Consider the following 25,969-nt stretch of genomic DNA (forward strand, 5'->3'; position numbering starts at 1 on the left):
CTCACAGACATAAATAGAGGTTCCATTCGATGACAGTGATGTTGGCCCCAGGCCCTCCCACCATCCTTCCTCAGCTCCATTTTGCCCACAGAGCGTGAATACACCCAGAGGGAAATTACGTTAGCAGGTGTGGTGAGTTTGCCGGTATATTCCTTATCTACTCTCCTGTCATTCTGGGTCCGCATAAAAGAATAACAAGGGGAAGGAAACAATCTGAGAGTTGGATGTTTAAATGTTATTTCACTAGATGGCTGTGGTTTGGAGGTCAGGGTTGCTGGTTTATTTCCGGAATGTGACCATTAGCTTCACTTCACCATGGACTGCACCCCTGGTGGCAGCTGGGGGCATCACTAGGGCGTATGTGCTTGCAGTGATTCTCGGAAATCCATTTTCAGTTCTGAACAAGAATCCAAAGTATATGTTAGAAAAATCCTTTAAAAAAGAAAGCTAACTGTAAGTCAAATGGATCTTATTTAAATGTTGCAATAAGGGAACTTGATATTTAAATTGTGAATTTGCACTTTTTAGCTTTTGTCTGTACAAAAATTCCCCTCTCACCCTGATTTCTGGACAATAACATGGGCAGCTGATTACATATGCAGTAGAGAAAAAGTGGGGGCAAAGTGTGAGGGTCTAATACAATGAGTGAGATAAAAACAGCAATTTGGCCATGCACCCTCTGGTTTAGGCAGTGAAGGGGTCTTGTTCCTTATTTTGGGTGTGGCCAAACCTTGAGGAAATGCTACATTTCATCTTAGACTGAAATGGAAATCTTGCCAAACCTATGGAAAAGTTGTGCTTTGAGTCAGATTGTCAGAAGTTATTTTTGAGAGTGCTGCGATTATTCCAAATACCAGCTAGTGTTTCACTGTGGGGATGAAGAGCAAACATCTAGAGAAGCTTCAGAATGTGAACTGAAGGTGGTTTTTGTAAGGAGAGACATGTCAGAGCTGACATAAAGCAGGCAGGGGCTGTCACTGCAGGACCTACAGCCACGGGCTTCTTCCCTGAAGGAAGGAGTCTGGTGGACATATTTGGGATTCCCGGGGATTACCAAAGACCAGCGCAGGCCTGCTCCCCTGACATCTGGAGGTCTAAGCATGGCTCCTTAACCATATCTGATTGCTGAAATGGGGTAATCAACTTAAGAATTAAGATAATATAGGAGTTGCTTCTGCAGTTTCATTTTACTGAGTAAGATTGGTGTGTAAGACTCCCACAGTGAAACCTGGGGTGAGGTCATAGGCCACCCCCAATAAGAGTGAAATTTATCCCAAATGGATTAGGCAGATGCTCAAAATCCAAGACTACAGCTGCATTCCTGACATACATTTTCAGATGCTGTGGAGACTAGACAAAGTGACCTATAGATGTTCTATGAAATGTTTTTCTGTAAGGTCAGCCTCCTCTCTGAGAAACATTTTACATAAAATGGTTGTGATGGCCCTGACCAGTGTGGCTCAGTTCATTGGGCATCCTTACACAAAGCAAAAGGTCACCAGTTCAATTTCCAGTCAGGGCACATGCCTAGGTTGCAGGTTCAGTCCCCGGTAGGGGCACATAAGAGAGGCAACCTATCGATGTTTCTCTTTCATGTCAATGCTTCTCTCTCTCTCTGTCTCCCTCCCTTCTCTCTCTAAAAATAAATAAATAAAAATCTTTAAAAAATAGTTATGATAAAAGAGATACTTCACCAAATGCAAATAATGTTTATTTTGTAATGGTAGGAATATAGATAATTTTTTCTTGTTTTTGATGCTTCCATACATTTTTTTCTACAATTAATCAGAATGATTATAAAGAAATAAAAAAAATATTTTTAGAAGCAAGAACATGCCCATGGCCTCTGAGCTCTTTTGATTATATACGCTCTCAATAAATTACTTTTGAACTTGCAACCTCCTATGTGTGTGTGTGTATACAGACACACACACACACACACACGTGCATCAATTGTACATATTTTACCATCACTGACTAATAATCTCAAAACTCAATGTGCCCTTAGGGTGAAGTTTCACTTTTTTATTAGCAGTTGTGGTTCCATACTTCAAATAATCTTATGGATCATTTCTAGTTGTTCTTTTGGCCTATTTTCTTGACAGATCAGATGAAATTGTCACTGTTTCTTTACCCCATAATGTGTCTGACAAAGAGTTCAAGGTTCTCTTGTGCTTTCTTGAGTAGTGTTGTCTTCAGACTGTAATCTTTGAGGAATCTTGTTAAGCCATGTGTATTTTTGTAAAGGTCTAGTTAAAACTAGACAATAGGTAAATCCACTTAACTGGGCACATGAAAAGAGCAATACTTGGAAATAGGATGAAAGCAACCGAGCAAATGCACCACAGGCAGCCCCCTGCACTGGGCGCTCCATCATCCCTGGTGCACCCGCTCATACCGCACCGTCTGCTGTGTGGTCTGATAGTGAGAGTGTAGGGGCACTTCCTGTCTTTTTTATTGGTTTGATCCAACATGTATGCTTGTAATATAACATATATACATGTGTATGCATATTTGTATACAGAGAGTTTTTCTCTCTGTCATCAGTGGATAATCTTGAGCATCCTGTGTGTGGGCATACCTGTGTTGGAGAACACTAGAAATGACACCCAGAAAGATACTCTAAACAAGGGACTTTATGAAAAATGGGTCACAGTTATGATCTTTCTTTTAAATCTCTGACTCTATAACAGCCAAAGATTGCTCAATGTACCTGAAAATTAGTCTGTGCAGTACCTGAGTAAGGAATGGAACAGTCAACTATACATTCGTGGGATCCACATTAGGGCAAGATGGGGCCAGACTGAAGCTGGGACAAAATGGCCTTCAAGAAAGAAAATGCCACCTGCAGGAGAGAAAACTGATTGTGATCTACTGGTGGTTTCAACTCTAATTGTTTGTATGCAGAGGCCCTTAGCATTTTATATTTGAAAGAGTCACTCAGTCAACCTTTTACCTGATAGAAATTCAACTCCATAAACATTTAGTGAGTGCCTACTGTGTGCCAAAAACTATTCTGGGTATTGAGGATACAGTCCCTGGCATTAGGGGGCTAGTTTGGAAGAAACACAGGAACAGAACCATCATATTATGTGACAACACGGTTTGATGAGGACACAAAGGCAGGAATGCCTACCTTTGTCAGGCTGCTCCCGGAAGGTTTCCCTGTGAGCGTTCACCTTAGCATCCCAGAGGATGCCGCCCAGCCTCTACCAGAGTATTTCCAGAGCCCAGAAGCAGGGGGCAGGGAGGAGGGGAGAGACAAGAGGGAGCTCGAGATTTCTTTACCTTTCTACACTTTGGTCCTGGATCTGCCCTCCAGAAAAACAGGACAAATCTGCTCCCCCCTTTATTCATCAGCCTGTAAAATACTTCAAAATGGTCATCACAGGCCTCTTTCCCTTTACCTGAAAAATGTTGAGATTGTGGTGAGTTATTTCTGCAGTCCTTTCTGACTCAAAAAATTAGTGAGTATTTCTCTTCATCATCATCCTTTCTCTGTGCTACGTATTTCCAATTTAGTCACCTATTTCTGGATGTGACATGGTTTCCAGACACCTAACTCTCTTGGTCAGCTGTTGCTGGGGGGCCTCTATTACTCATGCCTTACTAGACACTCACCTGGATGGGCGTGTTCAGGACACTGGCGCTCTCCTGGTGCAGCCCAGAAGTTAGGAGTCTTTTCAGTGACTTCCTCATCTGTCTTGTCTGGGATTGTGCTCTTTTAAAAGCTCCTGGTTGCTCTTTCAAGATAATTGCTTCACATATGCTTTTTTAAAGTTGAATTTATTGGAGTGATATTGGTTTCAGGTGTAAAGTTCTATAACATATCATCTGTACACTGTATTGTATGTTCACCACCCCAAGTCAAGTCTCCTTCCATCACCACTTATCCCCATTTTACCCTCTTCTAACTCCACTCACCCCCTTTTCTCTCTGGTAATCACCTGCTATTGAGGCTGACTTTTTTTATTAACCTAAACAAAAGCTTTTTATATTTTTTCCCCTCTCAAATTTTACTTTTTTTCTTGGCCCAGTTCTTCAGCCTATCAAATAGGCTGGATTCATAATCACTGTCACATGTGACCATGTGAAGTCTTGCCCAGGTCAGGCAGGTCTTCGCTGCTCTCCAGGGACACAGAGTCGCCGGGCTATGCAGGCATTTTGCCGGCTGTGGGCCATCGAAGGGCCACATCGTCTCAGTCCAGCTTCACAACATTTCTTCCGTAGATGCAGTGTGAGAGTCTGCAAAGCCTGCCGCTCTCTCTGTGTGTGGTGGGCCTCAAGTCCACCAACACAACAAGTGTATCCAGGAAGCAAATGAACTCTGCAGGAGTCGGTCTTTGTGGACTCTTCCTAGGGCTCCCTGCAGCATTTTCTGAATGTGCCTCAAATGTGATCCTTTGACAAGGAAATGCAGAAAAAATACAATAAAGTAAACCAATGTCTTCACAAAATATCTATTTGATAGTCTCTTTTAGACTTTTATCAAATTGATTTTTCAGAATCATTGGGGTATTTTCTCTTCCATCTTTTTTTTTCAAGAATTATTCATGCAGCTTTATTATTCTGGCAAGTCACATTTTTTCTTCTTCATTTATTATTTTTTTCCATTACTGTTTACCCCCCTCATTACTCCCCTCCCCCCATAACCACCACACTGTTGTCCATGTCCATGAGTCCTTTATCCTTATTGCTCGATCCCTCCACCCCCAATCCCCCCAATAGCTGTCGACCTGCTCTCCATCTGTGAGTCTGTCTCTGTTTTGCTTGTTAGTTCAGTTTGTTCATTAAACTCCACGTATAAGTGAAATTATATGGTATTTGTCTTCTCTAACTGGATTATTTCACTTAGCATAATGTTCTCCAGGTTTCAGAGTAAAATTTTCTTCTTTTTTATAGTCACAAGTCACACGTTTTTAGTAAATTATTAAAGATCCCTGGTGGAAACTTTCACATCACTCTGTAACGGGGAGTGCCCAGGGCTAGAGACCTGAAGCCAGGTTACATTATCAAGGTTCAAATGCTGTGTGCATCTTGTCTCGGATAGGGATGCAGGGGGTTCAGCAGAAGGAAGCAGGTGTAAGCTCCAGCACTGGATATTTAACTTACAGGGGAGAAATAGATCCTGGCATTAAAGCATTGATGAATACTAGAATGAGTGAACAGTAGCTGTTGTAGGAGTTCTTCAAGAAAGGGAGGTCTTTGGAAAACAGAGCAGATTCTCAGAAGTCTCAAACTGATTAAGAAGCAAAGACAAGGATAAAATAACCACTCATGATCTCCTTAAGATCAGTCATGATTGTATCAAAGATCTCAGTTTTAATCATGATAATAATGAAGAAAAGTACATGAAATTGGTCCTAAAATTATTCAGTTATTTAAATTATCCAATTGGAATAGAAATTAGGTAACTGTCATTGGAACTCATCAATTACAGCATATTACAATATATTCTTACATTATGTTGCCAAAAATTAACAACCGAGTGTATTTCTTTACTGCCAAGTCCTTTTGCTTTTCCAGAAAATTCTTGTTATATCCCCAAAGATCTTGATACTGCTACATAAAGAAATATTTTGGGGCATGTGAGAGGCAACTGATCGATGTTTCTCTCACACATTGATGTTTATCTCCCTTTCTTTCTCCCTCGCTTCCCCTCTCTCTAAAAAGAAATAAATAATTAATTTAAAATATTTTAACTCTTTAGACAAATTATGTTATATTTCTAAAATAGGGAAATTCTATATCTTTAAAATAATCTGCATTAACACTCACTAATTTTATCATTTTGTAAATTGAATAATAGAAAAGAACTTTACATTATATTCTTAGACAAGAAGAATAAATGACTATGATAATTTAGTTTATTTCAGTTTTACAGTGGTAACCCCCCTTGATGTGCAAACCCATTGCAGATAAAACAGTTCTTCCCAAGCAACTGGATGGTCTCTCTTGCTGCAATATGTCTTTCCTTATTACCCAGTACTTGTAGGTCAGTGAAGAATATTTAGCTTTCACTTTTCTCATCTTACTAAAAAAGTGACATCATCAAACAGAAATATGCTCATTTTGCAATTGATAGTCCATGTATTTCAGAGCAATCTCACCACAGTGAAATGCCTTGCACCCTTCCTCCCACTCTTAGTTGGAATGGGATTGACTTTAATATGTGTAACACATGTGGTATACGAGGTCTGTCCAGAAGGTGTCCAGCCATGTAGTATGAAAAATAGAGACATTTATTGAAGAAGATACAACAAACATTGTACATAGGACAGTGATGCCTCGGTCTGCATCAAAGTAGGCACCTTGGGACCTCACATAGTTCTCCCAGTCATCATCAGCTACCCTATTGTATTTTCCTGAATCTCATTGACAGTCTGAAGTCTCTTCCCTTTCAAAGGTGATCTTAGTTTTAGGAAAAGCCAGAAGTCACAGGGCACCAAATCTGGGCCGCAGGGGGACTGTGTCACCTGGGTGATTTATGTTTTACCAAAAAAACTCTGCATGAGTTGTGATGCATGAATGGGCATGTTGTCATGATGAAGCTGCCAATCCCCATTTGCCCATAGCTGTGGCCTTCTGAATAATCCCAATAGTTTCCATGGAGGAATGTTCAAGCTTCATGCAACATTTGATGCAGATTCGTTGCTCTACTTGCACAGTCATTTTGAATGTGATGACCACACAGTACACATGCTCACTCAATGGCATCTACTGCCCCCACTGACTAGGACAGTGAAGTTGCCATTGTTCACGCATACACATTCCAGTCCATTCTCCTTGGCTGCCAGGTTACATTGATGTCACGCAAACCATTCTCATTATATTAACAATGTCTAGACTTTATCTGGACAGACTTTATATAGACACATACACATATTACACACACATATATATATATATATATATATATATATATATACATATATATATACAGTATAGGGGGAACCAAAAAATGGAATTATCTTCTGGAGGAAGGATCTCTTGTAGTATAGGCTTCCCCACTATCTGAGTGTTCTAGGAGCCCACCTGTACCAGGGTACCAGCTGGCATGATTGTCAGAGGCTGCACTGGGCTTCAGTGAATTTTTTTTAAGACTCTTTCAGTGCTTTGCACATTTCATGATGGGCGATTTATGAGCCCACCTGCCCACACCACACTGAGCATTTAGTAGTTTTTAACTGAAAACGACATGACCCCCATTCCCCACCCTCCCTATTTACCTGATAGGGATTTACCTCCCTATTTCCTGAGTGAATTTTTTTGTTTCCCTGAATGAAAAAAGTCCTCAAAGGGAAGTTTTGCTGATGTGAAAGATGTGAAACATAAAACAGCAGAAGCAGTACAAAGCATCAAAATCGATGAGTTCAAAAACTGTTTTGAGCAGTAGAGAAAATATCTCAATAGGTGTATCGCATCAAATGGGGATTACTTTGAAGGTGACTGAAGTTTAAACAAGTAAGAATAAATATACAATCTTTTATAAATAAATTCCATTTTGGGGGGCTATAGACAGGGTCCAGCACAAATAACATCCCTTTTTATTACCAAATCTTTTATTATAAAATCATAGGCATGTGCACACACACACACACACACCCCATTTGCTGGAAAGCTGAAGGCACAGTCATCACTGTGTTGAGTTAGACTGCCTGCTCCTGGAACCCGTTTCACCACCTTGACTAATCGTGGGACCTTAGGCGAGTTACCTCCTCAGTTTCCTTATATGAGAAATGGGGGTGAGAGTAATAATCTCTGGCCCATAGGGTTATTAAGGGTATTAAGGGTTAATGAGTTAACACATAGAACATGTTTAGCAAAGTTCCTGGCACTTAATGACACTTAATACATTGTAATTGGCATTAGTATTATTATTAACAATATATTTCCATACATATTTTCTTCCATATTTTAAGCAGTTAAATATCCCATCGCATTCTTTCCCATTGTTCCTCTCTAAATTTGTTGGTGGGTCATCCTAGGCCATCCCTGAGTGTTCGTGAAGCTGCTGTGAGAAGCCACGGCATGGCTCGCGCTGCACAGAGGGCGGGCTGCACGCCTCTCTGCCGAAGCTCCCTCCCGCCGCTCACACCCTACCATCCTGTTGCAGATGTGTCTGCTGTTCATGGCAGAGGCTCCTAGGCAATCAGGAAATTCTACATAGGTTAACATTACCCTTCTACCAAGTAATCTGCCAGAGTCAGCTTCAAAAAAATTGCAAAACTCTTAAACAAAAATATCCTATTGGGGGACGGCTGGTGTGGTTTTTTACCAGGGTAAATTACTCCTGGCATTTATATATGGTCAGAAACACACAATTACTTTATTGATCTATTCAAGGGACACATTGGTTTAAAAGGTCCATGTGAACTAAAGAAAGTGGAGTTATCAAGGAGGGGGTTTTGAGGAAGAAAACAGGGAAAAGGTTAAATGGGCACTTCTCTGAAGTGAGAATAATAAAAAGAAAGATACCCTCAGAATCAGTTCTTGTGTTAACGGAAGAGACCTGTTCTTCTTGCTGATGCTGTAAAAAATTATAGATGAGCCAATCTATTAGCATGCAAGCAGGATGTATTGGTGGGCCTTGCCAAGGCTTGGGGGGCATGGAAGGCATAGGTTCAGGGCAAAGCATGATAAGGGTGGCGAATGTAAGGGCAGCCAAAGGCCAGGTGGCAAGTGCGTGCTAGGTCTTTGTTCTGAGAACTCGTATAGTTGGCAGGATAGAAGTGAAGAAGTTACATATTGATTGATGGGTAAAGGTGGTGCCAGCTTTCTTGAGGGGACCTGACTACTCAAACTTAGATATGTGTTGGGGTCTGTTAGCTTGAATCCTTATCTCACTCCAGAGCCCATTTGTTCATCTTGTTGTAAAACAGATGCGTGACAGGGGGCAGTTAATTAAGGTTGGGGCAGCTACCCAAAGTTATTCCTGGGCTCTTTCTGTAAGCAGCAGGGACTCCCTTGCAAAACAGATAGTGACCAGAGGCAGGCATTTAACCAAAGTCATTTTATGGGCTTTTTCTTTGGGTACCGTTGACCCCCCTCTTCTTCCCTCTTCCAGGCTTTGGGATGAATACACAGTTTCAAAGCATTCTTTTCCAGATGGTGAAAATAATACTTCCCCCCTCCTGTGCTATCATGGTGTATCCTGTGATGCTGGAACACCTGGCAATATTATCAGACCAGGCTCGGGACTGCTGAGTTAGTGGGTGGGACATGTCTCCCTCCTCCTCCCTGCCTTGGTTTACTTTCTATCCTACCTAACTGCTAAAAGGCATTGCCTGGTAGCCAGGATGCTAGACACTGATCGGCAACAGCAGCACAGTCTCAAAGTTCTTCCTGTGCCATCTCCTGCCTCACTTGGACTGGCCATATTGATATACCACCATGGCTAAGAGCACTGGACTTTGTAGTTGAATGCTCAGCTCTGCTACTGCCAGCCCTGTGACCATGGGAAAAATGATCTGACTCCTCTGTGCCTTAGTTTCCTGCCAGAGTTGCTCTGCGGATTGAATTAAAGAAGGTTAGTCAAATGCCTCACACTCTGTCTACTCCTTAGTCTATACACAAGGAAAAAACACCTTCTTCAGTCATGATCATCATCGTTGTCACAATCAACCAGCATCTAAAAGTGACCTGAAGAAAAAAACTACACAGGGAGATTTCCACCTATGCAGGTGATAATAAAGAGCTAAGTTATAGGAATAGACCACAGGAGGTGGGCAGAGTAGGGGCAGGTGAATTTCGATTCAGGCAGGTATGGAATAAAACATCTGGAGGGGAGAGGCTAAAGTGTTCTCTACATATAAATACTGGGAAAGGCCCAGAAAACGGGAGAGGCCAGTGGAGAGGACTCCCTGACACGCCAGCACTAGGCAGCTGCTAAACCAAGCCCCTAGGGTCGATTTTTGGCAGCAGAATGCTGGATTCAATGCATCTCATCTGGCAGGAAACTCTTAGGCTTCGTTTTGAAGTGAGCCTTCCCATTTCCCACTGCCTCTTATCCTTTATAAATTTCTGTTTAGCTCCTTTTCTGATTTCCCTTAGGCTGTGGCTTTAGAGTATATAATTGTTAGAATAGATATGCTGCCAACACATCTCTCAAAGACGTCATTGTGCCCTAACACTCTAATTAATTCAGAAGAGCAAGGGAGACAGATGCCACTGCAGCCAAGAGTGAGTGGGCCAGGAGCTGAGGTGGAATTAACTGAGTGGAAGGAGGAGGCAAATTAGGTCGATGAGAAGCTGTGTTTCCTGTGGGCACCTTGTGTTCTTGCATTTATTTGGTTCAGGCCCTGGTTTCTGCCCTGAACAAATTCTCCCTGGAGTCTTTTCCAAATGGAGTTAAATCACCAAATTAATTCCCTAGTGCAAGTTTTATTTGTCTTTTTTGGGGGGTTTTTTGTGGGGTTTTAGAGTCTTGTCTCTGTATTAGCAAATTAGCCCATGCCACATGTTATGAGACAGGCCAGAGATAAACATGTGGGTCTGGGGGTTGTTTCCTGCCAGAGTGTTTACTTTGAAGGTGGTGAGGACTTGAGTAGACTGGGAGGAGGGACAGGGCCCTTTCAAGGCTCCTGGACCAGGGAAGGAGGCTGAAGAGGGCAAAGCTGATTCTCAGGGTCAGTGAGGAAAGCAGCTGACTGGTTCATGTCACAGAAGTGCCTGAGATGAAGCTGGAGGGCTAGGTTTGTTCATTAGCAGTAGGTAAGCTTCAGGTTTGTAAACAAAGTTTTTTTCTTAAAAAAAAGTGACCGTCTGTTGTATGCCAGCCTTGTACCCCCAAAAAGAAGGTAGAGAGGAGAAACCCAATGAAAGAACAGTCTTTGAAGAAATAGAAAAGAGAATAAATTTAAATTCCAGCAAATGCTAGAAATACACAGATCAATCAGGAAAAAAATACACAAATGAGACTATTACAAGGCTCTGGGCCTCAGTGCATGGGTGGAAGGAGAGGAGAGAGTCAGAGTGAAGAGCATTTAAATACAGGGAGGGCAGCCTTAGGAGTCAGGCTTTTCCGCTGAGTAGCTCCTTGAAATTCACATTCTTCAGGCTTTGTAACAGATTTGGGCCCTATAGCCTAAGGTGTCGGGTAGTGAGTGTGGTAGGGAAGGGAGAAGAAAGAGTACAGAAACACTGGACACAGACTCCTAGACACAGTTCACGTTTGGTTTAGATTCAAATTCCCAAGATTCCAGACCTTTGAGCCTCTCTGTCTTAACTGAAGCACCTCAACTTGGCTCCTCCTCACCAGGACCCTTGGCACCTTCCACTCCCCAGATCCCTAGCCCTGGGATCCCTCTGGGATCTTCCTGCAACAAACAGGCCCTTCACATACTCAGTTTTATGGAAACAAAACAAAAACCAATATTGAAAGAAAGGTTGGCTCTTCCTTTCATGCTTGCTGTGTTAGTTTTTTTTAATTTCTTTTAGTTTGTAGGCAAGGAAATGAACTAAAAATTTTGCTTGGGCTCTTTTCAATATATTTTCTGATCAAAGGCTTATATGAAGCATACATGAAGAGCTCTCTGAAACCTCTAATCAACCTAGTTTTTGAAAAATGGGCAAAAGACTTTGAAAACACTTAAAAAGTAGACACAAATGTCCAGTAGCATATAAAGATGTGCTCACCATCATTAGTCATCACAAATCTATGAGATATCACTTCACACCCACCAGGATGACTAAATTTAAATAGGCTCATAATACCAAATGGTGGTGAGGATGTAGAGCAACTGGAACTTTCATATCAGGTTGCAGCACAAGCTCATTTGTTTTCTGCTGTAAGGTGGCTCTGGGAGTGCTTAGCTGTCTTTAACTTCATTTGAAACATTTGAATTGCGTTAGATTGTTTTGTGACAGCTATCAGTGTGCATTTTTTACAAACACTTATCAAAATGAGTGAATCTTTATGTAGCCATTTTAATATTGAAGATAGAAGAAAATATGCAACATTTTCAGCATATTATGCTTTATTATTTCAAGAAAGGTAAAAATGTAATTAAAATGCAGAAAATGATTTGTGCAGTGTATGGAGAAGGTGCTGTGACTGATGAAACATATCCAAAGTGGTTTGCAAAGCTTTGGACTAGAGATTTCTTGAGGATGTCGCTCCATGGGTGGGTGGACAAGTTGAAGTTGATAGCGATCAAATCGAGACATTACTTGAGAACAATCAACATTATACCATGTGGGAGATAGCTGACATACTCAAAATATCCAAATCAATAAAGTTGAAATGAAAAATGTGTCTTTTATTCTACGGGAAAAACTAAACGAATTTTTGGCCCGCCCACTGCATGCCTGTGGGGAATGCGAAGCTCGTGTTGGACATGCTCAACACACACACACCCTTGGACGTGACAGTCGCACTCCTGGGTGGAGAAATGAACATCTGTGTCCACAGAAAGACTCGCATAAGAACTTTTATATTAGCCTTATTCGTAATAGCCACACACTGGAAACAACTCGAAAATCCATCAGCCAGAGAATCAATAAACAAATTGTGGCATGTCTGAACAATGGATAGCAGTTGCAAAGAATGAACTACTGATACACACAACATGGGTGAATCTGGAATACAGTGTGTTGAACACAGAAAGCCAGACCTGAAAGAGTCCATTCTGTGATTTCATTGAAAATCCAAGAATAGGCTAAACTACATCTGTGATGAGAGAAATTAGCAAGTGGCACCTGAGTGGGGGAGAAAGGCCAGGAAGGGGGCACAAGTGGACTCCCTAGGGTAATGGAAAGGTTCATATTTTGTTTTTGGTGATGGCTACATGAGCGCATAAAATTGTCAGAACTCCTAGATCTAATAGAGGGCAGGGCAAAAGTAGATTTATAGTTGTGATTATGCGAAACACAGAGATTATTCTTGTATTACTATTAAGTATTGTATTATATCATATGAACAACTGTAAACCTACTTTCACCCTATTCTATATGTGTATCTTATTGTATATGTTATATTTTAATTTTTTCAATACAAGAAAGAAAACATATTTATAAGCCTAGTCTATGTAGGCCTAGTCATCCTACAAATTATCTAATAAATTATAAATCATTTATCTCTCTCCTCAGTTTAACTCCATCTTTAGTTACAGAATGAAGTACTTTTCAAAGATGGATACAACACAAACCTGTTTTGCCTGCCCACCTGACCCCCACAGCCTGCCCACAATAAGTACCATAGATACTAGGTTTTCCTGCTGAGCTCAGTGGGTCCCTTAATTGACCTAAAAAGATGTGTGGGTGTGAGGTGGGGAGCCAGGACCGTAAAGGTGGTATCTGCTGTTCCCCCATCTCTGCGTCGAGAGTAGCTACACTTTCAGTGAAGGAAGGTCTTACTTTTAGACAGAAAAATGGAATCCTGTGTCCCAGACAACAACCCCTCATCTCGTATTGCTTTCCTTTCCCCTCACAGTGTATGGCCCCAGCACAGGAGATAAAGTGCCACCTCCCAGCTGCCCGCAGCTGGTCTTCCTCTTCCCTTTGTTCCCTGATGTTCCTGGAGCAGCGGCTCTTGGTGATTGGGAAGGTTCTGCCACATGTCAGCTGCTGTGAAGCCCAGCAGTGAACATCGCTAAGCTGGGCCCTGGGATATGTGCTCAGGCTGCCTGGGCCACCTTGTGGCTCTTTGATCTGGGGTGAGGCTTTCATTTTATCTTCTCAGAAAAGGGGGTGACTTCACAGGGCCTTCACAGGGCTGCTGTGGGGGTAGCACGAGATAACAGACCTGCAGACCACATTAGAAACATTTTTATCTGATTCATTTCTCAGGTGGAATTATTACCCAGTTCAGTGCTTCTGAGTCCCTATTCTGTGAAGGGTTGCAGCATTCGTGAAGGAAGTGTAGGGATCAGACTCTCTGGGCAGTCACGTGTTTGAGAGTTGATGAGGGGAAGCCACATGAGCAAAGGTGTAAAGCAATAACTAATTAGCAAATTCATATCAAGACAAAGTTTCCATTTATTACATGCTTCAGTCTTTATTAGGATCATTAGTGCCTTTCAGTCGAGTATAATCTGCTTGGATTTCTATACCCGTACTAAAAGCAGAGGGTAACCAAGTCCAGGCTCGGGCTGCCTGTCACCGCTCAGCCACAAAGCAGAAACAGGGATTGGGTCATAATTTTGCTTTTAATATCAGAGGCCAGCATCTGAGAAGGTGGTGGGTAAAAACCCTAACGTCCACCTTCCCTTGAGCTTTCAGAAGTTAAGTTTATATAGGGGAAATGTGGGAATTTGGGAGGGGGAGTGCAGAGATGCTGTTTCTCTTGGAAGAGGACTGAAAGAAGTTGGGGCAGCTTCTTCCCAGGCTGGCTCTCTTTGTTCTGTGTTATCTCTCCGGTTTGCTGTAGCATTCCGTTGTTCCCCGGACTCCTGTGGTTTACAGCCAGGGAGGTTCTGCATTCTCTGGTTAGAGAGGAGAGGTATAAACCGTTTGCTCTCAAGTGTCCTTGGTTAGAGGAGATAAGGTCTTGTGATTCACCAGCTGGTTGTAAATTGGCCTTGTTTAATTTTCTTGTATCAGTTTCTCCATTCCACATGCCCAGGAATTTCTCTAGCTTCTTACTCTCCTGTCTCAATACTACATATTCACCCGGTGTTTAGTGACCATCTCCAGGTGTCAGCCTTTGTAGTAGAGGAAGTGAACCTGTGCAATAGAACATGGGAACCAGACCTAGACTCAGGGTTTGTGTGTACCAGCTCTCACAGACTGTGTAACCTCAGCCCATTTACTGGGCTTCTCCAGCCCTCATTTTCAGTTTCTTGAAAAGAGTTAGATTCAGCACTTAAATTCTGAGGACCCCCCCAATTATGAGATTTTCCTAGAGTAAGTTGTGGTATAGTGGGCAAAATCTTTGTGGTCAGTAGAAGACCTGAGCTATGACCTCAGGTCCACCCCTTGCAAGCAGGATTAACTCTGGGAGAAGCATTCCATCTGTCTGAGTGAGCAGCCGCTTCTCCTTCTGCAAGACAGACCTGGAAATGTCCACCCTGCCTGCCTCTCTAGGGCATTGCAAGGGTCGAACTTAATGGAGTATGCAAAAACTTCATAAAGCATAATTCATCATATAAATGTTTCCTGCTATTCCACTGCCATTGCTATAGACATTGAAATACACACAAAACACTTTCAAAAGCATGTATACCTGAGTGTGGGGCAAGTTCAAGAGATGCGAAGCAGATATCGATCTGAGAGTCAGGTCAGTTAAGAAGGCTTGGAATCCCTGAGTTTAGCAGTCTCTCATGGACCAGCGAGCCTGGACTGATGGTTGTTCCCTCACAGGTGACAGCAGAGCTGGATGCCTGGAATGAAGACTTGCTCCGGCAGATGAACGACTTCAACACGGAGGATCTGACACTAGCAGAGCAGCGGCTCCAGCGCCATACGGAGCGGAAACTAGCCATGAACAACATGACCTTCGAGGTCATCCAACAGGGCCAGGATTTGCACCAGTACATCATGGAGGTCCAGGCCTCAGGTAGGCAGCCTGTCCTAGCCTTGTTCTCCTGCAGGAGGTGATGAAAACAAGAACACCAGCTTGACTCCAATGGGCACTTCCACTTTGTTCATTCATTTTATTCCTACAGCTCTAAGGAACAGATTTTTGGCTCTACTTTAAAGAAAAAGGAGCTCAAGCATGAGACCTGAAATAACTTGTGTGAGGCTGTCCAGTTAGGCTGTGGTAAAGATGGAAATAGGGTTGGGCTCTCCTGGCACTGTGGAGAAGTGGGGAAATGGGGAAAAAACTAATGGTGGAAATTAGCAAGTTCAAAAAACAAAAGAAAAAGAAAGAAAATGGTGGCCTGGAAAACAAACCAGCTTGGCTTCAAAAGCGGTTGGCCATGCACGTGAATTGTATTCAAATGTGTAGACACCCCCTTGCACCCTACCACACACACACCATCCTGCCCTGGCTCCTCCACTAAGGCTGGCTCCTTGTTTCCACTTCTGGACTCTCAGAGCCCTGTTTTTTAGCACTGGTCTGTGCATGAGTGCTAAGAAGTGCTGATAAAAATTTATGGCAAGGCCATATAATTTTATAACTTCTCAAAAAAACATGGTCTCTTTACCCAGATTTTTTTTCCTGCTCAGGATTTATTGACTATTTGTCCTACAAATACGTGAAACCTTAGCTCTGGTCAACTGTCTCAGTTGGTTGGAGCATCACTCCATATACCAAAGGTTGTGGCTCAATCCCTGGTCAGGGCACATATGGGAGGAGGTGACCTACTGATATTTCTCACATTGATGTTCCCTCTCTCTCCCTCCCTTATTCCCTCCCTCGATCCCTTTCTCTCCCTTTTCTCTCTCTCTCCCTCTCGCCTCTCTCTTCCTCCGCCCCCACTCCACCTCCCTCCCTCTCCCTTCCTCTCTCTCTAAAAGAAGTCTGTAAACATATCCTTTGGTGAGGATTAAAAAAATGAAACCTTATTGTTATACCTTCAAGTTGGCCTCTGTTATCAGAACTGGAGGGTGTCATCGCAGTCCCTAGTCCACCTTAGCCCAGAAAAAAGAAACCACTCACATAAGCTAGAACCCAGGCCTGAACACCCAAACCCACCCATTGTCCTCCTCCCCTTCACCTACTTTGCCCTTGTTGGCTCAGGCTCCTCCCCAGGCATCTACTCTTTACAGCACTGTTGGTCCACGTCCCTGTTGATCATGAAGGATATTTAGAATCATGAGATTGTTAGGCAAGCCTTAGCAATCAAACTTAACTTTAGAGTACTGTGCTTCTTTTAATGTATTTGTAGGATAAGTAGTGACTAAATCCTGGGCATGCAAAGGAACTTTACTTCTAACCAGAGGAGAGACAAGCTAGGAAATTCTGTTCACTTTGGTCAGCATCATCCTTCTTTGAAGTTTCATCTGTGTTGTGAATAGGTCTGTGCCCCAGATAGCCCCAGGAAGGGCCACTCACATTATAGTTTATCTGGTGTCTGTTTTATGACAATACCCAGGCCCCACTGAGATACCTGATTTAACAACCTCTCAGTCAGGTGGGCATCTGAATTTTGGGCATCAGCAAAACCCCGCAGGTGATTCCACCATGAAGCCAGGGCTGAGACCACTGCTTTTCATCACAATGGTTAAATCACAACAGCCAATACCTATGAAATGAATGTCCCAGGACAGGGGCATCCCAAATGTGGTTCCCAGATCAGCAGCATCAACATCACCACTGGAACGCTTGTTAGAAATGCAAGTTTAAGGGCCCATCCCTAGAACCTATCACATCAGAATCTCTTGGGGTCCAGCCCAACAATCTGTGTTTCAAAGCCCTCCAGATAATTCTGATGTGTCCCTGCTGATCTAGGACCTTGCTTCTCAAGGTGTGGGCTCTAGGCCAGCACCATCAGCATCACCGAGTTCTAATTAGAAATGCAGGATTCTAGACCTTTTCCCTCAGTATTGATGTGTCTAGCAAGAGAAGGGCTTGTCTGCCTGAAAACCCATGGCACTTAGGACCAGGGTTCTGGCATGATCTGGGGAAAGCCCACCTCTATTCCAACAGCTAGGTATCCATAGCAACAGGAAGACTGCTGGGAGCTTGCATTCCCTGGAGACTGCCTAAGACTGGGGTTTAGTTGTACTTGGCAGCCACCTTAACCATGAGGGCTGAGTGGGTGAAAACTCCCCAGGCAGATGGGCTGCCCACCTCCACAGTATCCTGTTCTAGAAATGAGTTTTGTCAAAAGAGGCTGGATTGGCCTCCTCAGCCCTCTCTGCTGGGACTGGTTGTTCCCCTGCTCCTGCCACATTTAGCTGCTCAGTCTGGCATAGCCCCTCAGGCTTCAAAGGGAATGAATCCAGGGGTTTCAGGGATGCTCACTCTGCCGCTGAGTGCCTGGTCCTCAGTGGAGGCATCTCTCTCATCCCTGGCTTAGAGGAGGGGAGCACACAGTTGTGTCAGAGCTGGGGAGTGGGGGTGGAGGTTGGGAGGGACCCAAATGGAACTTGCACCCCTGTGGCCGAAGAATGCAGGACTTCAGAGACATAGGACTGAGGCAGTAAAGACGATTATTTATTATGTACATCTAATGAACTATATTTGAACTAGGAGTAAAATTAATTGCTGTGTTAGAAAAGGACAATAAGCAAAATTAAGAGTTGGATGGTATTTAGCTCTTCATGTTAAATTAATTAAGGGCATATATTTTGATTTTATAGGAGTAAGTGGAAGTGGAAAATTTTCATACACTTATTTTCAGGTATGAAGTTTATAACATTGAATCAGGTTCTACTAAATCTCTCTAGGTGCTAACAACTCTAGCCAAAGCAAAGCCTTTGCTTAAATCAACATCAGCCTTAGGAATAGAAGGCAGAAGAGGAATAATTTCTTCACTTGCTCATCATTTCTTCCTCCCTATAGCATTATGTATGTGAGCCTCAAGTTGGAGGTATTTGCTGGTAATAATCAAGTTGGAGAAAATGTGCTTGCTGAATTCAAGAAGTTGGAAATGACTTTTCTTTCTCTTTAGACCTTACTTTCTTTCTTTCTAGTGTGGCAGGTGGATCTTGATTCCTAAAGTCCTCTCCACTTCTTACCTTCCATGATTCAGCCTCACTACCTCCTTTGATTATGCCCAGGTCTCTCCTTAATGTGATCTGACAATGAGACTGTTATACTTGACCTTAGGAACAAGTCAAGAGCCATATATCCTATGGATACATTCCTTTTGTGGTTTAATCAAAGCTTCAAGTTCTCTCTTTATGCAAGGCTTTGAAGACTCTTTGGAGCCTGTAGCAGTGATACTTCAGATATAATACTATGCTTGAGAAGACTTCTGCCACAGTATTTGAGAATAAATAAATTTTTTAATAAGTTTTGGGGGATCACTCTTCTTCTTGAGCACAGAGGTTAAAAGTACAGGTAGGAGAGGAAGATTGCTTGGCTTGGCATTCTACCACATCTCTTACTATCTGGGTGTCCTTGAACATATGCTCACTCTCTGAGCCTTGCTTTCCTCTGGAAAATGGTGATCATGGGAATAAAAACAAAAGAGAGTCATTGTGAAGATGCAGTGGGATAATACACAAGGGTGCCAAGGGCTCCATAAAGCTTGATAATGATTACATATTACACTAGTATTCCAGCATAGGGCATTTGGTTGGTGTTACTTTTGTTCCTGTAGCATCTTCAGCAGCATGAGGATAGGACTCTTTCTTCCTTCTCTTTATATTCCCAGCATCTAGCAGAGTCGTTATGTCTTGCCTATAGCAAGTCCTAATAATGGTATCTGCTGAGTCATGAATACTAAACATAGTGTGGGTGAAACAAATGTAGGCAAAAAATAATGAGCCATAAATAATTTTACTTATGTCATAAAAGGAAGGAAAGACCTGTGTTTTTCCAAAATGGAAGCTACTCTGGGGTCAATTGGAATGTGGATCTGGTTGGGGCTGAGGGGAGGGCAGAGGAGAACTTGAGGTAAAGCAGTAGTTCTGAAGACCTGGCTGTACATTTAGAAAATACATGGAAAACTTCTTAAAATATTCAGGTTGGGGGCACACCCCTCAGGGATTCTTAGTTAATTGGCCTGGAGTGGGTCCAGAGTCATTTAAACTTCCCAGGTGATTTTAATGTAGGGCCAAGATTGAGAATACTGATCTAAAAACCTGATTAAAGGACTTTGTAATTTCTGAACTGGTGTTGTGCTGAGGCAGTGATGCAGAAAGAAGAGTGGGGTGGGAAGGAGAAAGGAGAAAAGAAGATGTTCTCTGTCTGAGGCAGATACGTATTTTAAAAACACAGTCAAGAAACACATTACAGGTCCTGGCTGGTGTGGCTCAGTGGTTGAGTGCTGGCCTACAAACCAAAGAGTCACCAGTTCAATTCCCAGTCAGGGCACATGCCTGAGTTGTGGGCCAGATCCCTAGTAGGGGGTGTGCAAGAGGCAACCATACATTGATGTTGCTCTCTCTCTTTTTCTCTCCCTTCCCCTCCCTAAAAAATAAATAATATCTTTAAAAAAAAGAAACACATTACAAGTATGGACATTGTAGCCAGGAATACTGCTCACACTAGACCATAGTCACCTCTCCTTAAGGAAATTAAAGTGGTTCCCTCAACCTGACAGCAAAGGAAAGCAAAGCAAGATTTTATTTTCAGCTGTGGCCTTGAGCCCCAAATAAATACAGTGCCAAACATTCTAGTAACTGAGTGTAGCTGAAGGAATATCTCTGTCCCCTGGATTGTTGGCAGTTGTACCATTTTATCCAGTGGTTTCCAGTCTTGTTTTCATGTTGGAATCACCCTGGGAGCTTTAAGACTTACTGACGTCTGGGACCCACCTCCAGAAATTCTGGTGTTCTTGGTCTGGGCTGTAGCCAGGACACAGTGATTTTTTAAAGTTTTCCAGATGAATCTAATGTGAGCCAAGGTTGAGAGCGTGGGTCGAACAGCATCCCAACCACCACAGTTTCTAATGAGACACCTTGAGCAAGGATTGGGTTCGCCAGAAAGTTTGTTTTTTCCATAAGATGGCTGTGGCTGTTTTTAACTGCATTCAAAACAATTTTGTTAGATTATTTTGTGACAGCTGTCATATCAGCATGCATTTTTTTAAAAACTTATCAAGCTTGGTGAATTGTTGTACAGCCATATTAATATTGAAGATAAAAGAAAATGAGAAACATTTTTGGCATATTATGTTTTATTATCTCAAGAAAGGTAAAAAACACAACTGAAATGCAAAAAATAAAAAAGATTTGTGCAGTGTATGGAGAAGGTCCTGTGACTGATCAAACGTATCAAAAGTGGTTTGCAAAGTTTCGTGCTGGAGATTTCTCCCTGGATGATGTTCCATACTCAATAGACCAGTTGAAGTTGATAGTGATCAAATCAAGACATTAACTGAGAACAATCAATGATATACCATGTGGGAGATAACTGACATGCTCAAAATATCCAAGTTAATAAAGTTATTGGTGAAATGAAAAATGTATCTTTCATTTTATGGAAAAAACTAAACAGACTTTATGGTCAACCCAATATATAAACACCTGACAATAAGATTTTATATTTACATTTTATACAAGGCATTCAATAGTCCCATCAGTCAGTAACCAATAGTGAATATATTCTTTTCCTAAGGGAAAGAAAAAGTGGGAAAAAGGATACTTTTTAGCCAGCAAAATGCCACATACTATATATGCTTTATCTCCTAGTCTTCATGACACCCCTAAAAGTCTTTCTATGGATTCCCATTTTACCTTGTCTCTGAGAGGATATTGAGCCCAGAGACTTACCATAACAGGTTGCAGACCATGGATTCAAAGTTAACACATGTCCTTCATCAAAGCTCTCAGGTACTTTCCACCACAGCTCATGACCTGAGCTCCTCCCTAGAGTGGCCCATGTGTTCACTGTACAGGTATTTACTGAGTGTTATGAGTCAAGCACTGTGCTGGCTCCTAAAGATACAGGGAAGCATAAGACAGACATGGACCTAGTGTCTGTGTGTATGCATTCCTGAGAGAACACACAAGTTATGAGGAACCAACGTCAGTGGAAGTGTCCTGATGAAGGGATGGGTACAGAACACTGTGGGAGCACATCAGAAAGAATCTTCAGTACAACATTTTATTAAGGAGACCGACAAACTATTTCATTACAAATATATTTTACTACTTGATGCAAAGAACAAACATTCTTTTATAAAAAAATATTTATTGATTTTAGAGAGAGGAACATGGATGTGAGAGAGAAGCATTGATTGGTAACCTCCCTTATACGCCCTAACTGGGAATCGAACCCCCAACCTTTTGGTATAGGCAATGATGATCCAACCAACTGAGCCATACCATCCAGGGTTGAATGAACATTCTTGTTGCATTTCTGAGATCCTCTGAGGATAATAGTTAAGCCCATGATTAGATCAAGAGGAGTAATGTCAACACAAGAAAGCTTTATTTGCTGTTGATTGGTGGGCATGTACTAATTGATGGGTTTTAACTGGGACTCATGTCAATGTGTAGGGGGCAGAGGGGTGAGTTTGTATTCTTCTAGGTGTAGCTGGAGTAGGTCTTCATGTTTTTCCCATTCTCCATCCACAACAAGATATGCTGTCGAGGGCTGCAGAGGTGTCATAGGCATCATCTTCGCCCATTCTGTTTTCTGTGTTTGTCTCATAAAACAGTCTCAAGCAAGGTAGATGAAAATATAGGGCTTGCCTCAGGGCAGGCTGCAAGCCTCTTCTGGATGATCCCTCAGCAGGGAGATGGCCTCTTTGATGAGTTACTAGGCTTAGAGAGCCTATTTACATGCAGTGAGCCATAAGCTTTCCATAGGAAGACACTTTGCCCACACCCAGCATACTAAACACCAGAGACATGTGCAGAATGAAAATGAGCCAGAAAAACATCTGCATTGTGTCTGGAAAGGAAGAGCATCTACTTCTGTAGATGGATTTTTTAAATACTAACCCAAGGATATGTTTATTGATTGTATATAGAGAGGAAGGGGAAGGAGAGAGAAAGCAAAAGAGAGAAACAGGGATCTGTTGCCTCCAGTCTGCTCCCTGACGGAGGATTAATCGTGCAACCTGGGTGTGTGCTTTGACTGGAGATCAAACCCGCAACTTTTGGGTGAACAGATGACACTCCAACCAACTGAACCACCCGGCCAGGGCTGCAGATGGATTTTCATTAGATTTTTAGAAAGTAAAAGTAAACATAGGGGTCAAAGGTCATTCCACTTTGCTGAGCATTGCAGAGGTAGAAATTTTTGTGTTCCTTCTTATTTTTTATTTCAGTCAAGGAGATGTTCTACCTCATCCTCTTGGTAACTGAAAATAGTAAGTGGAAGGAGTTGACTGCCAAAAGAACAAGCCGTTCTTTTCTGTTTCCCACAGATATTTCAGGAGCTAGGACTTGGAATTATGAAACTGACAAAAAAATAAACATGAAAAGATACTGAAATTATTACCATCTAACACCAGAAATTTTTTTTCCTACTCTCCCATATTGTCCTTATGTAAAGCACTATTTTTGAACTTCTCTATAGAAATGAACTTCCTTTAGTGTGTATGGACATCCTGACTGTATTCCACAGGTGAATTGGTGAAGGCAGTGATGAATTTCTGATGGTTCAGTAAGAGCAGTGGGGAAGTCTCCCAAAGAGGATTTCTTTTTCAGGTGGCCATCCCTTGAGATTGGTGGTTTCCCCATCTGATCAGCTAATGAGAGTATGCCTTGGGCAGAAGTTCCTGAGACAGAGTCTTTTTTGGCCTTGTTTTGTATTTTCCAATATTATCCAGAGGCTGGTTTGTGAATATTCTGGGTGTTGGCAAATGTACTATCAGAGACTGCTGAGTGCTATCTTGTCTGGAGACGGGCTTTCAGAGAGCACCTCTCCCTAAATCCAGTTAATAATAAGGAGCTGACCATCTATTGGAAAGTTATTCCCAGGCAAAAGAGATGGCATGTTTGAGCATCCCAAAAAAAGCCAGTTATGGCAATCTGTCCAATTTCACAGAGAAATATTGTAGAGGTTGGGAGAATACTGAAATGGCTATTTCTAAATTCCAGCTTTCATATGCATAGTGAAAAATTGTAGTCTTTGCAGTACCACATGGTTTTTAATTGTTTATTTCTCTAAATCAGGAATTGAGTTAATCTGTGAGAAGGACATTGATCTGGCAGCCCAGGTGCAAGAGCTGCTGGAGTTTCTGCACGAGAAGCAGCACGAACTGGAGCTCAACGCAGAGCAGACTCATAAGCGGCTGGAGCAGTGCCTCCAACTGCGGCACCTCCAGGCTGAGGTCAAACAGGTGAGCCTAGCTCTTCCACCTTCAACTCAGGCTTCCCACTTGGCTGGGTCAGCCACAGGTGTACACAGACCTTAGGAAATAAGTAAGTTAAGGAATGGTTGTATTTGTTTCTGAAAGCTAGGCTGCCATCTATTGGACCTAACAAATAGACCTAATGGCACAATGGCTCAAACAACAAATGCAAAGTTTCTCTTTCATAACAATCTAAGCAGAACATTCCCAAGTTATTCCCAGTATTTTATTTTCCTTTGTGCCTTCAATCCTAGCATACAGGTCATAGTAAATACATATCCTTTATCAACAAATATATTAAGCCTTCAGAGCTGGGTTGATTAATTTGAGGCATCTGTGTGTCTAGTACAGTACCTGACACATAGCTGATAGTACATGGTAGCAGTTGCTGTCATTCTTTTCAGTGTGTGTGTGGTTCTGATAAATTTTTCTTATCATGTTAAAGTGAACTTTAAAAAGGAAAAAAGTTATCTATGAGACATTATACTAGCTATTTTTCTAAAAACATGTACCAAGATCTCTAGGAATCTCTAGGGATATAACAATGACCAATGGTACAACAAAAAATATTACAGCCCTGGCCAGGTGGCTCAGTTGGTTGGAGTGTCGTCCCATGCACAAAAAGACTGTGGGTTCAATTCCCAGTCAGGGCACATGCCCAGGTTGCAAGTTCGATCCCCAGTTGGAGTGTGTAAGGGAAGCAACCGATCAATGTTTTTCTCACATCAATGTTTTTCTCTCTGTCTCTGTCTCTGTCTCTGTCTCTGTCTCTCTCTCTCTCTCTCTCTGTCTCTCCTAACCCCTCCCCACCTCTCTAAAATCAATGAACATATGCCCAGGTGAAGATTTTTTTTAAGCTACAGATTTTTTTTTATGTGTAGTAACTGCTAGATCTTTTAGATTTAAGTCTATTAATTTACCACAAGGAACAAAAACATCATATTTGATTTAATTATTCCTAGGTCCCTTATTGTCAGGATATTTCTTGTTAATGCCTCTTTTAGTTATTACATTGTTGTTTATTATAATGGGCAAAAAAATCTTCTCTGCTCCACTTCTCATACAGTCATTGCTCGGCCGAAGCCCACACATGCTGTGCTAAAGATTCATCAGTGAGCCCCAAGCAAGACCAGATCACAGCACTGCTGTCCAAGTTGTTTTCTGCTTCATTACACTGGGATCACTTCTGAATCTCTGGAGAAAAATATTGTCCATGGGGACACGGTACAAATCCTGGCAGGCCCAGAGCTGTGATGAGCATATAAATCTGAAACTGTTGTCAGTAATGATAGTAGTTTCTTTTCATAGGAGAAGTACTTCCTCATTTGTGATCTTATTTTAGAACAAGCAGGGGGCCGGGAGTGGTGTATATTTACTTTACAAATGAGGAAACTGAGGTACCAGAGGATCAGTGCTTGCTGGGCCTTGACTAACTCAAGCTGAAACTTGAGCCCAGGCTTCCTAAATCCAAGGTCCTAAAATCTGCCTCTTCAAAGCCCCACACCCACTCTGGGGTTTTGGGAGAAAGAGAAAAAAGCCTTCCAGCACAACTCAGTCTGGGATACTCTTGGCCTCTGTAGCTGTCCATGTGAGTAGACAGGCAGGCACAGTGTATGCCTGGCAGCAAGGGTGGTGCCTGCCCGATCTCAGTGGGCTCCCCCAGGTCATGGGAGTTCTCCTCCGCTCTTCATGCTCAGCTGTTTCTGCCAGTGGATAGTGATCTGAACAAAGAGGATAACATGAAAATTATCCCTGTTTGACTTTGAAGTGAATATATGCTTTTGCTTCTGTTCCTGGTTTTTTAATTTTATTTATTTATTTATTTATGCTCCAGCATTAATAGTAAAGCCAACACTAATTATATTCTTTTGACTGATATGAAAATGGAAATGAGTGATCATCCTCCAAGAATACATTCCGTATGGAATGGGGAGCTGGGATGATGACACGTAGTTTGTCAGATGGGACAGTAAAATATCTCCTTATGATCTGTACACATTTCCATTCAGTATTTCATGAGTTGGAGAACAAAAAAAGGAATTCTTCTATGGGGGTGAGAAAACTCCTTCTCCCCACCACACAGTGGGATCGTAGTTCAAAAATGGTACTGGATTGTTAGAGTCAGACTTTAGGAAAATGGTGAAGGCCTTTGCAAAGGACAGTGG

The 25,969-nt window shown here is 42.2% G+C and overlaps 1 protein-coding gene across 19 annotated transcripts in view; it reads left to right on the top strand.

Moving 5' to 3' along the window:
* Positions 1 to 25,969, top strand: part of KALRN (kalirin RhoGEF kinase) — a 698,826-nt gene that overhangs the window by 389,690 nt on the left and 283,167 nt on the right. For all 19 annotated transcript variants that reach the window (XM_045851423.1, XM_045851424.1, XM_045851434.1 and 16 more), the window contains exons 14-15: positions 15,301 to 15,496; positions 23,626 to 23,792. In XM_045851423.1, the coding sequence (XP_045707379.1) occupies positions 15,301 to 15,496; positions 23,626 to 23,792 (363 nt within the window). The remainder of the gene's footprint in view (positions 1 to 15,300; positions 15,497 to 23,625; positions 23,793 to 25,969) is intronic.

This window comes from Phyllostomus hastatus, unplaced genomic scaffold, assembly GCF_019186645.2.
Source record: "Phyllostomus hastatus isolate PE091 unplaced genomic scaffold, TTU_PhHast_1.1 phas_contig_86, whole genome shotgun sequence".
NCBI classification, from domain to species: domain Eukaryota; kingdom Metazoa; phylum Chordata; class Mammalia; order Chiroptera; family Phyllostomidae; genus Phyllostomus; species Phyllostomus hastatus.